Source organism: Bombina bombina, chromosome 10 (genome assembly GCF_027579735.1).
Source record: "Bombina bombina isolate aBomBom1 chromosome 10, aBomBom1.pri, whole genome shotgun sequence".
Classification (NCBI taxonomy): domain Eukaryota; kingdom Metazoa; phylum Chordata; class Amphibia; order Anura; family Bombinatoridae; genus Bombina; species Bombina bombina.
In genome coordinates, this window is record NC_069508.1 from 1,086,827 (window position 1) to 1,104,426 (window position 17,600).

At 43.3% G+C, this 17,600-nt stretch overlaps 1 protein-coding gene across 1 annotated transcript in view; it reads left to right on the top strand.

The window, feature by feature from the left end:
* LOC128641173 (pre-B-cell leukemia transcription factor 1) overlaps positions 1 to 7,705 on the top strand; it is a 354,783-nt gene extending 347,078 nt beyond the window's left edge. The window contains exon 7 of the mRNA XM_053693741.1: positions 1,861 to 7,705. Within this exon, the coding sequence (XP_053549716.1) occupies positions 1,861 to 1,974 (114 nt within the window). The 3' untranslated portion in view covers positions 1,975 to 7,705. The remainder of the gene's footprint in view (positions 1 to 1,860) is intronic.
* Positions 7,706 to 17,600: the final 9,895 nt, after the last annotated feature.

A 17,600-nucleotide genomic window follows, 5' to 3' on the forward strand; every position in this document is an offset into this window, starting at 1 on the left:
GTTTGTGTGTGTATGTGTGTGCATGTGTGTATATGCATGAGTTTGTGTGTGTGTGCATGTGTGTATATGCATGAGTTTGTATGTGTGTGTGCATGTGTGTATATGCATAAGTTTGTGTGTGTGTGCGCATGTGTGTATATGCATAAGTTTGTGTGTGTGTGCGGATGTGTGTATATGCATAAGTTTGTGTGTGTATGTTTGTATATGCATGAGTTTGTATGTGTGTGCATGTGTGTATATGCATAAGTTTGTGTGTGTGTGCGCATGTGTGTATATGCATAAGTTTGTGTGTGTGTGCGCGCATGTGTGTATATGCATAAGTTTGTGTGTGTATGTGTGTATATGCATGAGTTTGTGTGTGTGCATGTGTGTATATGGATGAGTTTGTGTATGTTTGTGTGTGTATATGCATGACTTTGTGTATGTGTGTGCATGTGTGTATATGCATAAGTTTGTGTGTGTGTGCATGTGTGTATATGGATGGGTTTGTGTATGTTTGTGTGTGTATATGCGTGTGTGTGTGTGTATATGCAAGAGTTTGTCTGTGCGTGTGTATATGCATGTGTGTGTGTGTGTGTATGCATGAGTTTGTCTGTGCGTGTGTATATGCATGAGTTTGTGTGTGTGTGCATGCATGTGTATGTGTGTATACATGTGTGCGTGTGCATGTGTATATGCATGTGTGTGTGTGTGCATGTGTGTATATGTCTGTGTGTGTGCGTGCATGTGTGTGTGTGCGCGTGTATGCATGTGTGTGTGTGTGTGTATGCATGTGTATGTGTGTGTATGCATGTGTATGTGTGTATGCATGTGTGTGTTTATGTGTGTATATGTTTGTATGTATGTGTGTGTGTATGCATGTGTGTATATGCTTGTGTGCATGTGTGTGTGTATGCATGTGTGTGTATGCATGCATGTGTGTGTGTGTATGCATGCATGTGTGTATGCATGTGTGTGTGTGTGTATGCATGTGTGCGTATGCATGTGTGTGTATGCATGCATGTGTGTGTGCATGTGTGTGTGTATGCATGTGTGTGTATGCATGTGTGTGTGTATGCATGTGTGTGTATGCATGTGTGTGTGTATGCATGTGTGTGTGTATGCATGTGTGTGTGTGTGCATGTGTGTGTATGCATGTGTGTGTGTATGCATGTGTGTGTGTATGCATGTGTGTGTGTATGCATGTGTGTGTGTATGCATGTGTGTGTGTATGCATGTGTGTGTGTATGCATGTGTGTGTGTATGCATGCATGTGTGTGTGTGTATGCATGTGTGTGTTTGCGCATGTGTGTATATGTTTGTATGCATGTGTATGTATGTGTGTGTGTGTGTATGCGTATGCATGTGTGTGTGTGTATGCGTGTGTATGCATGTGTGTATATGTTTGTATGCATGTGTATGTATGTGTGTGTGTGTGTGTATGCGTATGCATGTGTGTGTGTGTATGCGTGTGTATGCATGTGTGTATATGTTTGTATGCATGTGTATGTATGTGTGTGTGTGTGTATGCGTATGCATGTGTGTGTGTGTATGCGTGTGTATGCATGTGTGTGTATGCATGCATGTGTGTGCATGCATGTGTGTGTATGCATGTGTGTGTATGTATGCGTGTGTGTGTATGCATGCATGTGTGTGCATGCATGCGTGTGTGCATGCATGCATGTGTGTGCGCATGCATGCATGTGTGTATGCATGTGTGTGTGTGTGTGCGCATGTGTATGCATGTATCTCACATGGACGTGGGAGCCTATTCACACTATATGTAATGATTTCAGACCCTGGCCCTGCAACTGCTGACATTAAGCAGTAGGAGCACTGTGATTGTGCACTAATGTTGCGTTATTTGTAATGACACTATGAACATTTCTGTGTGTTTTGCAGGCTAACGGAGGGTGGCAGGAGGCAGCTACCCCTTCTTCTGTGACTTCCCCTACAGAAGAACCTGGCAGCGTACACTCTGATACATCTAACTGAGCAACTGCTCATTAACTTCAGCACGAGATCCCGGCCTATCACTTTGACTGCCAGACAGACAGATGCCACACTTTGACATGGAATCAGTAAAAGAAAAAGAAAAAAAAAGGAACTTTTTCGCCAGACAACGTTGTCCTCAACACCTCAATGAAAAAATGTCTCTTATTTTGATTCTCATCAAACCTTGTCTGAATAAGAGATAAGTGGAACATTCAAGACGTGTAGCAGAATCAAAGCATAGACAACAGCTACAACAACATGTCGCTATCTTTATACATATTGCAAAATATAACAAAAACACAAATGCTTTGTACACTTATTCAGACCTCCATCATCTGTGTCACCACTTAAGGTCTCTTCCCCTTACAACAAGCAAAAGTTATCCTGCAGATACCATTGCAGTTATTGTGGTACAACCAAATGTGACCTGGTGACCAATTTGACATTTTCAGTAATAACTCCTATTAACAAACAAACCAAGATGCAGCCTTCAGGTAAATGGTTTGTTCAGCAAATTCACTATAACTTCAGGGAGTGTTGAGGAAATACTGGTGAACGACCTCAAGGATGGTTCTGTCCTGGCTTTCCCCAATCATTAATCTCAAAACACAGCTATGTCCATCGGTGTCCAAGTTTTCTTTGGGGAATGAGCCTTTTGTGCCAAGTGCAATCTCCATGATGTTTATATTTCTCTTTCTACCAAATTGTAAACTAACTTAATACCTGGAACATGTCCTCAGTAACATATAGATCCCTTAGACATTGGTCCTTTAGCTCCTCTGCCCTTCTTTCCGTCCATAGATGGGGAATGTGTTTCCTACCCCCAAAGAAATGTTCTAGTCCCATTAAACTGTAGGGACAAGTCTACATCACATTGTATCACATCTTCACCTGAGCCCTCTCCAACCTCCTATAAACAACAAACTATCTACTTCACCACATCAGTAGGGACAAGTCTACATCACATTGTATCACATCTTCACCCGAGCCCTCTCTAACTTATAAACAACAAACTATCTACTTCACCAAATCAGTAAGGACAAGTGTACACCACATTATATCACATCTTCACCCGAGCCCTCTCTAACCTCTTCCTATAAACAACAAACTATCTACTTCACTACATCACATCTTATCACATTTTCACTCGAGCCCTCTCCAACCTCCTATAAACAACAAACTATCTACTTCACCACATCAGTAGGGACAAGTCTACATCACATTGTATCACATCTTCACCGAGCCCTCTCTAACCTCTTATAAACAACAAACTATCTACTTCACCACATCAGTAGTAACAAGTGTACGCCACATTGTATCACATCTTCACCGAGCCCTCTCTAACCTCTTATAAACAACAAACTATCTACTTCACCACATCAGTAGGGACAAGTCTACATCACATTGTATCACATCTTCACCCGAGCCCTCTCTAACCTCCTATAAACAACAAACTATTTACTTCACCACATCAGTAGGGACATGTCTACATCACATCTTATCACATTTTCACTCGAGCCCTCTCCAACCTCCTATAAACAACAAACTATCTACTTCACCACATCAGTAGGGACAAGTCTACATCACATTGTATCACATCTTCACCCTAGCCCTCTCTAACCTCCTATAAACAACAAACTATCTACTTCACCACATCAGTAGGGACAAGTCTACATCACATCTTATCACATCTTCACCCGAGCCCTCTCTAACCTCCTATAAACAACAAACTATCTACTTCACCACATCAGTAGGGACAAGTCTACATCACATTGTATTACGTCTTCACCCGAGCCCTCTCTAACCTATAAACAACAAACTATCTACTTCACCACATCAGTAGGGACAAGTCTACATCACATTCTATCACATCTTCACCCGAGCCCTCTCTAACCTCCTATAAACAACAAACTATCTACTTCACCACATCAGTAGGGACAAGTCTACATCACATTGTATTACGTCTTCACCCGAGCCCTCTCTAACCTATAAACAACAAACTATCTACTTCACCAGATCAGTAGGGACAAGTCTACATCACATCTTATCACATCTTCACCCGAGCCCTCTCTAACCTCCTATAAACAACAAACTGTCTACTTCACCACATCAATAGGGACAAGTGTACGCCACATTGTATCACATCTTCACCCGAGCCCTCTCTAACCTCTTATAAACAACAAACTATCTACTTCATCACATCAGTAGGGACAAGTCTACATCACATTGTATCACATCTTCACCCGAGCCCTCTCTAACCTCTTATAAACAACAAACTATCTACTTCATCACATCAGTAGGGACAAGTCTACATCACATTGTATCATATCTTCACCCGAGCCCTCTCTAACCTCCTATAAACAACAAACTGTCTACTTCACCACATCAATAGGGACAAGTGTACGCCACATTGTATCACATCTTCACCGAGCCCTCTCTAACCTCTTATAAACAACAAACTATCTACTTCACCACATCAGTAGGGACAAGTCTACATCACATTGTATCACATCTTCACCAGAGCCCTCTCTAACCGCCTATAAACAACAAACTATCTACTTCACCACATCAGTAGTAAAAAGTGTACGCCACATTGTATCACATCTTCACCGAGCCCTCTCTAACCTCTTATAAACAACAAACTATCTACTTCACCACATCAGTAGGGACAAGTCTACATCACATTGTATCACATCTTCACCCGAGCCCTCTCTAACCTCCTATAAACAACAAACTATCTACTTCACCACATCAATAGGGACAAGTGTATGCCACATTGTATCACATCTTCACCCGAGCCCTCTCTAACCTCCTATAAACAACAAACTATCTACTTCACCACATCAGTAGGGACATGTCTACATCACATTGTATCACATCTTCACCCGAGCCCTCTCTAACCTCCTATAAACAGCAAACTATCTACTTCACCACATCAGTAGGGACAAGTCTACATCACATCTTATCAAATTTTCACCCGAGCCCTCTCTAACCTCCTATAAACAACAAACTGTCTACTTCACCACATCAATAGGGACAAGTGTACGCCACATTGTATCACATCTTCACCGAGCCCTCTCTAACCTCTTATAAACAACAAACTATCTACTTCACCACATCAGTAGGGACAAGTCTACACCACATTGTATCACATCTTCACCCGAGCCCTCTCTAACCTATAAACAACAAACTATCTACTTCACCACATCAGTAGGGACAAGTCTACATCACATTGTATCACATCTTCACCCGAGCCCCCTCTAACCTCTTATAAACAACAAACTATCTACTTCATCACATCAGTAGGGACAAGTCTACATCACATTGTATCACATCTTCACCCGAGCCCTCTCTAACCTCCTGTAAACAACAAACTGTCTACTTCACCACATCAATAGGGACAAGTGTACGCCACATTGTATCACATCTTCACCGAGCCCTCTATAACCTCTTATAAACAACAAACTATCTACTTCACTACATCAGTAGGGACAAGTCTACATCACATTGTATCACATCTTCACCCGAGCCCTCTCTAGCCTCTTATAAACAACAAACTATCTACTTCATCACATCAGTAGGGACAAGTCTACATCACATCTTCACCCGAGCCCTCTCTAACCTCCTATAAACAACAAACTGTCTACTTCACCACATCAATAGGGACAAGTGTACGCCACATTGTATCACATCTTCACCGAGCCCTCTCTAACCTCTTATAAACAACAAACTATCTACTTCACCACATCAGTAGGGACAAGTCTATATCACATTGTATCACATCTTCACCCGAGCCCTCTCTAGCCTCTTATAAACAACAAACTATCTACTTCACCACATCAGTAGGGACATGTCTACATCACATCTTATCACATTTTCACTCGAGCCCTCTCCAACCTCCTATAAACAACAAACTATCTACTTCACCACATCAGTAGGGACAAGTCTACATCACATTGTATCACATCTTCACCCGAGCCCTCTCTAACCTCCTATAAACAACAAACTATCTACTTCACCACATCAGTAGGGACAAGTCTACATCACATTGTATCACATCTTCACCGAGCCCTCTCTAACCTCCTATAAACAACAAACAATCTACTTCAACACATCAGTAGGGACAAGTCTACATCACATCTTATCACATCTTCACCCGAGCCCTCTCTAACCTCCTATAAACAACAAACTGTCTACTTCACCACATCAATAGGGACAAGTGTACGCCACATTGTATCACATCTTCACCCGAGCCCTCTCTAACTTCTTATAAACAACAAACTATCTACTTCACCACATCAGTAGGGACAAGTCTACATCACATTGTATCACATCTTCACCCGAGCCCCCTCTCTAACCTCCTATAAACAACAAACTATCTACTTCACCACATCAGTAGGGACAAGTGTACGCCACATTGTATCACATCTTCACCCGAGCCCTCTCTAACCTCCTATAAACAACAAACTATCTACTTCACCACATCAGTAGGGACAAGTCTACATCACATTGTATCACATCTTCACCCGAGCCCTCTCTAACCTCCTATAAACAGCAAACTATCTACTTCACCACATCAGTAGGGACAAGTCTACATCACATCTTATCAAATTTTCACCCGAGCCCTCTCTAACCTCCTATAAACAACAAACTATCTACTTCACCACATCAGTAGGGACAAGTCTACATCACATTGTATCACATCTTCACCCGAGCCCTCTCTAACCTCCTATAAACAACAAACTGTCTACTTCACCACATCAGTAGGGACAAGTCTACATCACATTGTATCACATCTTCATCCGAGCCCTCTCTAACCTCCTATAAACAACAAACTATCTACTTCACCACATCAGTAGGGACAAGTCTACATCACATTGTATCACATCTTCACCCGAGCCCTCTCTAACCGCCTATAAACAACAAACTATCTACTTCATCACATCAGTAGGGACAAGTCTACATCACATTGTATCACATCTTCACCCGAGCCCTCTCTAACCTCTTATAAACAACAAACTGTCTACTTCACCACATCAGTAGGGACAAGTCTACATCACATTGTATCACATCTTCATCCGAGCCCTCTCTAACCTCCTATAAACAACAAACTATCTACTTCACCACATCAGTAGGGACAAGTCTACATCACATTGTATCACATCTTCACCCGAGCCCTCTCTAACCGCCTATAAACAACAAACTATCTACTTCATCACATCAGTAGGGACAAGTCTACATCACATTGTATCACATCTTCACCCGAGCCCTCTCTAACCTCTTATAAACAACAAACTGTCTACTTCACCACATCAGACATATAATTCCCTCTGCTGTTGCCCAGATTGAGACCTATTTCCACTTCATGGATCATTTTCTGACCATGTCAGATTTGTCTGACAGTTTTACAAAGGATCCCGGCAAGTATCATCAAGTCAAGTCTGATACCAAATAGTTTGCACAGAGGTAAGACGAACACCAGGGAGTGATCACAAAACTTGTGGTTCGTCAGTTATATCTGAGATTAAAACATTATGCTGGATGTATATTCTGAAGAAGAAAAGACTAAAATACGTATAAAAGAAAAAAAAGACATCAAAAGCCAAAAACTTGTCCAGTTCAGAGATCACATGTTTTGCATGAAAATAGTTTCGGACTTCAATTTTGTGTCTTTCATATTTTTACTTAGTTTTAATAAAAAAAAACTACCTATATGGAATTTAACACCTCACATTTGTGAGTTGAAATGAATGGGGGGAGGGGGTATACACACGGGACGATTTCTTTCTGATGTTTTATACAGATAGCTTTAGGTCTGCTAGCAACTAGTGAGCTAATATATCAGAATAAAACCTATGGGAACTCATTGGGTCAATAAAGGCACATATGTAGAATAGGCAGAGCTAATAATTACATCATAACATGTTTGTATAACTTTTAGTTTGGTTTTCTGACAAATAGGAAACAACTCCTGGCACCAGTCAGAAACCTACCTGAGAGGTTGTGCCTGTCTATAGCACTTCACAGGGACTAACCTACCTGAGAGGTTGTGCCTGTCTATAGCACTTCACAGGGACTAACCTACCTGAGAGGTTGTGCCTGTCTATAGCAGTTCACATGGACTAACCTACCTGAGAGGTTGTGCCTGTCTATAGCACTTCACAGGGACTAACCTACCTGAGAGGTTGTGCCTGTCTATAGCACTTCACAGGGACTAACCTACCTGAGAGGTTGTGCCTGTCTATAGCACTTCGCAGGGACTAACCTACCTGAGAGGTTGTGCCTGTCTATAGCACTTTGCAGGGACTAACCTACCTGAGAGGTTGTGCCTGTCTATAGCACTTCACAGGGACTAACCTACCTGAGAGGTTGTGCCTGTCTATAGCACTTTGCAAGGACTAACCTACCTGAGAGGTTGTGCCTGTCTATAGCACTTCACATGGACTAACCTACCTGAGAGCTTTTGCCTGTCTATAGCACTTCACAGGGACTAACCTACCTGAGAGGTTGTGCCTGTCTATAGCACTTTGCAAGGACTAACCTACCTGAGAGGCTGTGCTTGTCTATAGCACTTCACAGGACTAACCTACCTGAGAGGTTGTGTCTGTCTATAGCACTTCACATGGACTAACCTACCTGAGAGGTTGTGCTTGTCTATAGCACTTCACATGGACTAACCTACCTGAGAGGTTGTGTCTGTCTATAGCACTTCACAGGGACTAACCTACCTGAGAGGTTGTGTCTTTCTATAGCACTTCACAGGGACTAACCCACCTGAGAGGTTGTGCCTGTGTATAGCACTTTGCAGGGACTAACCTACCTGAGAGGTTGTGCCTGTGTATAGCACTTTGCAGGGACTAACCTACCTGAGAGGTTGTGCCTATCTATAGCACTTCACATGGACTAACCTACCTGAGAGGTTGTGCTTGTCTATAGCACTTCACATGGACTAACCTACCTGAGAGGTTGTGCCTGTCTATAGCACTTCACATGGACTAACCTACCTGAGAGGTTGTGCCTGTCTATAGCACTTCACATGGACTAACCTACCTGAGAGGTTGTGCTTGTCTATAGCACTTCACATGGACTAACCTACCTGAGAGGTTGTGTCTGTCTATAGCACTTCACAGGGACTAACCTACCTGAGAGGTTGTGTCTGTCTATAGCACTTCACAGGGACTAACCCACCTGAGAGGTTTTGCCTGTGTATAGCACTTTGCAGGGACTAACCTACCTGAGAGGTTGTGCCTATCTATAGCACTTCACATGGACTAACCTACCTGAGAGGTTGTGCCTATCTATAGCACTTCACATGGACTAACCTACCTGAGAGGTTGTGCTTGTCTATAGCACTTCACATGGACTAACCTACCTGAGAGGTTGTGCCGGTCTATAGCACTTCACATGGACTAACCTACCTGAGAGGTTGTGCCTGTCTATAGCACTTCACATGGACTAACCTACCTGAGAGGTTGTGCTTGTCTATAGCACTTCACATGGACTAACCTACCTGAGAGGTTGTGTCTGTCTATAGCACTTCACAGGGACTAACCTACCTGAGAGGTTGTGTCTGTCTATAGCACTTCACAGGGACTAACCCACCTGAGAGGTTGTGCCTGTGTATAGCACTTTGCAGGGACTAACCTACCTGAGAGGTTGTGCCTGTGTATAGCACTTTGCAGGGACTAACCCACCTGAGAGGTTGTGCCTGTGTATAGCACTTTGCAGGGACTAACCTACCTGAGAGGTGCCTGTCTATAGCACTTTGCAGGGACTAACCTACCTGAGAGGTTGTGCCTGTGTATAGCACTTTGCAGGGACTAACCTACCTGAGAGGTTGTGCCTGTGTATAGCACTTTGCAGGGACTAACCTACCTGAGAGGTTGTGCCTGTGTATAGCACTTTGCAGGGACTAACCTACCTGAGAGGTTGTGCCTGTCTATAGCACTTTGCAGGGACTAACCTACCTGAGAGGTTGTGCCTGTCTATAGCACTCTGCAGGGACTAACCTACCTGAGAGGTTGTGCCTGTCTATAGCACTTCACAGGGACTAACATACCTGAGAGGTTGTGCCTGTCTATAGCACTTTGCAGGGACTAACATACCTGAGAGGTTGTGCCTGTCTATAGCACTTTGCAGGGACTAACCTACCTGAGAGGTTGTGCCTATCTATAGCACTTCATATGGACTAACCTACCTGAGAGGTTGTGCCTGTCTATAGCACTTCACATGGACTAACCTACCTGAGAGGTTGTGCCTATCTATAGCACTTCACAGGGACTAACCTACCTGAGAGATTGTGCCTGTCTATAGCACTTCACATGGACTAACCTAACTGAGAGGTTGTGTCTGTCTATAGCACTTCCCACCCCACTAATGATTGGCACCATCGCTGGTAGATGCAGAGGAGGCCACAGAGTGCTTAAGGTTGCTTAAAAAAGGGTTTTGCAGGAGGCATCACTGCAACACCCTGAAAGCGTCTGGAAGCGATCACGAGTCCCTGCAAAGTGCTATACACAGGCACAACCTCTCAGGTAGGTTAGTCCCTGCAAAGTGCTATACACAGGCACAACCTCTCAGGTGGGTTAGTCCCTGTGAAGTGCTATAGACAGGCACAACCTCTCAGGTAGGTTAGTCCATGTGAAGTGCTATAGACAGGCACAACCTCTCAGGTAGGTTAGTCCCTGTGAAGTGCTATAGACAGGCACAACCTCTCAGGTAGGTTAGTCCATGTGAAGTGCTATAGACAGGCACAACCTCTCAGGTAGGTTAGTCCATGTGAAGTGCTATACACAGGCACAACCTCTCAGGTAGGTTAGTCCCTGTGAAGTGCTATAGACAGACACAACCTCTCAGGTAGGTTAGTCCCTGTGAAGTGCTATAGACAGACACAACCTCTCAGGTAGGTTAGTCCATGTGAAGTGCTATAGACAGGCACAACCTCTCAGGTAGGTTAGTCCATGTGAAGTGCTATAGATAGGCACAACCTCTCAGGTAGGTTAGTCCCTGCAAAGTGCTATACACAGGCACAACCTCTCAGGTAGGTTAGTCCCTGCAAAGTGCTATACACAGGCACAACCTCTCAGGTGGGTTAGTCCCTGTGAAGTGCTATAGAAAGACACAACCTCTCAGGTAGGTTAGTCCATGTGAAGTGCTATAGACAGGCACAACCTCTCAGGTAGGTTAGTCCCTGTGAAGTGCTATAGATAGGCACAACCTCTCAGGTAGGTTAGTCCCTGCAGAGTGCTATACACAGGCACAACCTCTCAGGTGGGTTAGTCCCTGTGAAGTGCTATAGACAGACACAACCTCTCAGGTAGGTTAGTCCATGTGAAGTGCTATAGACAGGCACAACCTCTCAGGTAGGTTAGTCCATGTGAAGTGCTATAGACAAGCACAGCCTCTCAGGTAGGTTAGTCCTTGCAAAGTGCTATAGACAGGCACAACCTCTCAGGTAGGTTAGTCCCTGTGAAGTGCTATAGACAGGCAAAAGCTCTCAGGTAGGTTAGTCCATGTGAAGTGCTATAGACAGGCACAACCTCTCAGGTGGGGTGTGTATAGCACTTTGCAGGGACTAACCTACCTGAGAGGTTGTGCCTGTGTATAGCACTTTGCAGGGACTAACCCACCTGAGAGGTTGTGTCTGTCTATAGCACTTTGCAGGGACTAACCTACCTGAGAGGTTGTGCCTGTCTATAGCACTTTGCAGGGACTAACCTACCTGAGAGGTTGTGCCTGTGTATAGCACTTTACAGGGACTAACCTACCTGAGAGGTTGTGCCTGTCTATAGCACTTCACATGGACTAACCTACCTGAGAGGTTGTGCCTATCTATAGCACTTTGCAGGGACTAACCTACCTGAGAGGTTGTGCCTGTGTATAGCACTTTGCAGGGACTAACCTACCTGAGAGGTTGTGCCTGTGTATAGCACTTCACATGGACTAACCTACCTGAGAGGTTGTGCCTATCTATAGCACTTTGCAGGGACTAACCTACCTGAGAGGTTGTGCCTGTGTATAGCACTTTGCAGGGACTAACCTACCTGAGAGGTTGTGCCTATCTATAGCACTTTGCAGGGACTAACCTACCTGAGAGGTTGTGCCTGTGTATAGCACTTTGCAGGGACTAACCTACCTGTTTATTAGGTGTAGTATATAGTCGTGTGAATTTGCTGTAATTAGTAAAACAGTTTTTGGCTCATTTTGCCCACACCATGAAGCACTGACTATTCCCTGAACATCACAGATCTAAGGATGCTACACATTTAAAGGGCCATAAAACCCTAATTGTTTCTTTCATGATTCAGATTTTAAAAAACTTTACAATTTAATTATATTATCAGATGTACTTCCTTCTCTTTGTATTCTTCATTGAAGGAGCAGCAGTGCACTACTGGGAAATAGCTGAACACATTGGGTGAGCCAATTACAACAGGCCTATATGTGCAGCCACCAATAAGCAACTAGATCCCAGTTTGCTGCTCCTAAGTCTACCTAGGTATGCTTTTCAACAAAAGATAACAAGTGAACAAAGCAAATTAAACAATAGAAGTGAATTGAAAAGTTTTTTAACCCCTTAACGACCAAGGATGTGCCAGACACATCCTACAAAATACAGTTGTTAACGACCAATGACGTGCCTGACACGTCCTCAAGGGTTTCAAGTGCTGGAAGCAATCGTGATCGCTTCCAGACGCTTTCAGGGTGTTGCAGTGATGCCTCCTGCAAAACCCTTTTTTAAGCAACCTTAAGCACTCTGTGGCCTCCTCTGCATCTACCAGCGATGGTGCCAATCATTAGTGGGGTGGGAGGGAGGCGGGTAAGCGGCCCATCGCTAGTGAAGTTCCGGTTCAGGGTGGATGATGGGTCCTGGTGCATGTGGGGCCGCTACAGTGCAATAATAAGTGTAAGAGAAGGAGGGAGAGCGAGGGGGGGAAATAAGTGTTAGGACAGGGATCTGGGTGGGGGTATCCAGTGAAAAAGTTGTCAGGAGCACCAAAAAGAGAGTTAAAAAGCCAAACTTTATTGATTAACAAAAGGGTTAATTAACCCCCAGGGTAAGAGTGATAGAAAACAATTGAAAAACAGAAAACAAAAAGGCTGACCGGTTTCGGCGTCTGCCTTAATCCTAGCCTGCTTAAAAACTGTTTGTGAGATTCCAGTTTAAAAACCCTCCTCTGTGATTCAATTGGTTGAGGTGTTCACACCTACACCTCATTTAACCAATAGTGTCTTTCTATAATCTTTCATTTTTAACCAAAACACCTGTGTTCCCATAGTAACTGAATAGTTGACAGGTTCGTCACTAAGGGCACAAGAGAATAACTGATACAAATAAGTGATCAAATGTATAAATAGATTAACATCGATAATGTGTTGAGAGTTGTATTTAATGTTTCTACATTATTTCTTTATTTAGTGTTTCTATATTCCTGCTTTGTTACCAGCCCCTCGCCACTTTTAAACATTTAAGTAAGGAGAACATAACATTTGTTTCGTGTGCTCTGTTTAATGCGTGGCTGATCGGAGCATTACTTGTGGCTACTCCTGCTAAAGCTAAAAGTGCCTAACTCACAGATCCCTAGTGTAACGCTATCTACCACTCTAACGTGAACAAAGATACATGCTGCTCTCAGTCCCCGATATTCGTACTGACTAAATTTTTTTTGTTTACTATCCTGACGTATTATTCCTTCCTTCCTCTCCACCTATAGAACGTGTATTGCTCTCAGTGTTCATTGGCTCAATATCGGTCCAGTGAGATGAATGGGAAAGGAGGGGTGAGTCTGGTAGAACTAACCATTTCCTGTCCCTGCGATCACTTATTTATGCAGCTGAAGTATCTCGCAGCTGAAGTATCTCGCTATTGCCTGTACTGCCTACTAGCCAATAAATTCCATACGTTAAAGTGGCTATCGTCGTATTAACACTTTGTTTACATATTATATATTATATTATATCGATGTCACTCAATTCACCTACACTTGCTTACTACACTGACCAAACTTAGCCAATGAATTCCAAACATTAGAAGTGGCTATTGTTGTATTAACACTTTGTTTACATATTATATCGATGTCCCTAAGCTGCCTGTAGATGAAAGACGTTAGACTTTCACTCAATTCACCAACACTTGCTAACTACACTGACCAAATGTATAAACAGGCAACTCCAACACTGATTCTGCATAACACTTGCTTTGACAATTTTAATTATCAGTTGTTTGTTATAATTGCCTGTATAAATTGGCCTATAACACAATTTGAAATTCTTTTAGATCCTGCTACTCAATTCTTTTTTGTAACCAACTTGAATGTAATGTGAAACTTACTTATTGGAATAATTTCCAAGAACTGTCGTCTACAATCAACAATTTAGGGGTTAGTGGTTAGGAGGCGGGGGGGGGGGTTTGGGGGGGGGAGAGGGGAGAGGAGCAGGGGGGGGGAGGGGGAGGTAGGAGGGGGAGGGGAGAATGGGGGGGGGGGAAGAGGGAGAGGGGAAAAATGGTTGGGCTGGGAGAAGGGTTCGGGGGGGGGGATAATGAGGAAAGGGGTGGGAGGTGAAGAAGTCTTATATGTTAAATTACCAGAAGTTGATAAGATCAAACTCTGAGTTCAGACCTTCTGGAACCCTGGTTCTCAACCGGAATATCCAGAAGGCCTCTCTCTCACCCAGTTTTCGGGTTCTGTCTTCCCCTCTGTTCTGTATGGGGACCCTCTCAATTATGGTCCATGCGAAAAACCTTAGGTCTTTTTGGTGTAAGACCGAAAAGTGATTGATCAGGGGTGTTGTCAGTACCCCTGCTTTTATTCTGACTCTTGCCTCCCTGGTCGTTAGACCTACATATTGGAGGGCACAATGTGTACATGATATTAAGTATATCACAAAATTTTACCGACAATTTAAGCAAAGGCTCTTTTGGAAGGTTTCACCCGTGACCAGGGACCTGAACGTGTCCCCTACTGTCACTCTTTCACAAGCCTTGCAAGAAAGAAAGTATCTGAAGGTTCCATTTAATCTCAGCCAGGCGGAGCCACTTGCTTCCTCCCGTTTTAGTTTAGTAGGGGCTATTATGTTACCTATCGTTCGATTCCTTTTGTATGTGAACCGTATACCTTCCCCTACTGTTGCTTTTAAAGCATCATTGGCTAATAGGAGCTGATAATTACTTCTAATTATCTGGCATATCTGATCGTATTGTCGTGAATAGTCAGTTATGAACTGAATTTTGTTACCCTCATTTGGTTTTTCCTGCCACTTCTTGTCTCTGTTCATATTCCTATTCTTGTTTTTGTTTTTATTGCTGGATTGTTCCAGAAGTTTTGCCCTGTCAATTTTGTTAACCATAATTCTTTCTTTAGTTATGGTCGACCTTTGGTAGCCTCTTTCCAGTAGCCTGACTGTTAAATCATCCGCTTGTTCCTCATATATATGATGGCTAGAACAATTCCTTTTTAAGCGGATGAACTGCCCTCTTGCTACACCTCTGAAGACTCTCCTTGGGTGGCAGCTTGCCGCATGTAGGAGTGAATTCCCTGAAATGGGTTTACGATATGTTTCTGTCTTAATTATCTGACCTACATGACCCTTTAGTGTAATGTCTAGAAAATTGACTGTTCTTGCACATCTGAAGTGAAGCTGATCCCTACTGTGTTCTTATTCAGACCCTCTATGAACCTCTCCAGATCTTCCCTTGATCCCCTCCAAATGAAAAGGAGATCATCGATAAAACGCCTGTACCACACTATCTCCTGTCTGAAGGGGTTTCGCTCTCCAAAGACGTCGGAGAGCTCCCACCAACCCATAAATAGGTTGGCGTAAGAGGGGGCAAACTTGGCCCCCATTGCCGTCCCACGCCTTTGGAGAAAGAACTCCCCCTCAAACAGGAAATAGTTGTGGGTCAGGAGAAACCTGGTTACCCTCAGGACGTATTCAATAAACTCCTGGTTCCCTGGGCATCTCCTGGAAAGGAAAAAATCAAGAGCCTCCAGTCCCTTTTCATGAGGTATGGTTGAATAAAGGGATTTGACATCTACTGTAAGCCATTAGAAATCTTTTTCCCAGATGACTTCAGAGAGTAAATTTAGGACATGTTTTGTATCAGCCAGAAAGCTCCAGAGGATGCTCACTATCGGCTGCAGAATGTTGTCCAGCCATTCTGAAAGATGCTCAGTAAGTGAGCCAATTCCGCTAACAAGTGGTCTCCCTTGGACATTATCAATAGATTTGTGTACTTTCGGTAAGTGATTAAAAACTGGTATAACTGGGTTTTGCACAAGTAGATACATTTTTGTTTCTTGGTTTATAAAGCCCAGCTCCACTCCAGTCCACAAGGGAGACCAATTGTCGCTGAAATGACCGGGTTGGGTCCTGTTGTAGCGTCTCATAATCTGATTCAGTTCTCAGTTGTCTGAACGCTTCCTGGACAAAATTTAACCTGTCTTGAACCACAATGGCTCCGCCCTTGTCTGCAGATCTTACAACTATATTCTTATTTTTTATTTAGACTATCCAAGGCTTTCTTTTGTTTATGTATAATATTAGATTCCTGTCCCCTCTGTGTAGTGTAGTGAAGTTTAACTAAATCACTTTCCACCCGTTTCTGGAATTTCTCCAAAAGGGGGCCCCTACTCTGTATGGGGTAAAATGAGGATTTGTTTTTTAGTGTGGGGGTGATTAAACACCCATGTTCCTCATATTCTGTCTCCCCTTGGAGAGATTCCAGAACCCTAACATCACAGAGTTCTTGAAAATCCATAGCTACACTTGAATTCTCATTTGCATGCACATTATTAATGGAACATGAACTGTCATTAGTTTCATGACACTCTCTTTCTTCTGTCCTGAAGTGCTTTCTCAGAGTCAGATTGCGTATCATTTTATTAACGTCCAAAAGAGTCCTGAATAGATTAAAGTCCGTGGTTGGTACAAAGGTTAAACCTAAACTAAGAACTTCCAATTCAAATTTATTTAATACATAGCTTGACAGGTTAATAACATTCAGTCCCTGTAGTTGCCCCTCATCCGTCCTCTTCTTTGGGGGTATCTTCATTGTTCTCTCGGTTGCTGATAGTACTCTGGATTGTCTCTTCCCCCCCTTCTGATGCTCTTGGGGGTACCTGAAAAACCTGCTCAATTTGGGATCTTTCTGTTTCTCCTACGAGCCCTTGGTTCGTGCTTGATTGTGCAGGTTCCTCTCTATAGTGTGAAGTGGTCGGAGCAGAATCAGGCCCCTTGCTTTTCAAAATCGGGGGTAGACGGTTCGGTCCTTCTTTTGGTCTTTCTGAGGATTCCTGTGTTGCCCTTTCCTCTCCTGAGGAGGAGCCTTCATCCCAAGATTCTCCTTCGCTCTCCTGAAAGTTAACTCTTCTATCACGGTTGTTCCTTGATCTGTTGCCCCTTCTTCCTCTGTTGTAATGAGGAACTTGTTTATTTTGTTCTCTTCTCAGGGCAAAACGTTCTCTCCTGTTCCAGACATAAACTCTGTTTAAATTGTAGTCTTGCAGATCCCTTAAATATTTTGTGCGTTTTGCTTCAAGTAATACAGCTTTGGCTTCAGCCAATACTTTTTGTAAAGTAGTATCAAATTTTAAAAAACTTGGTTCCTCACTTCTCTTATTCAGCTC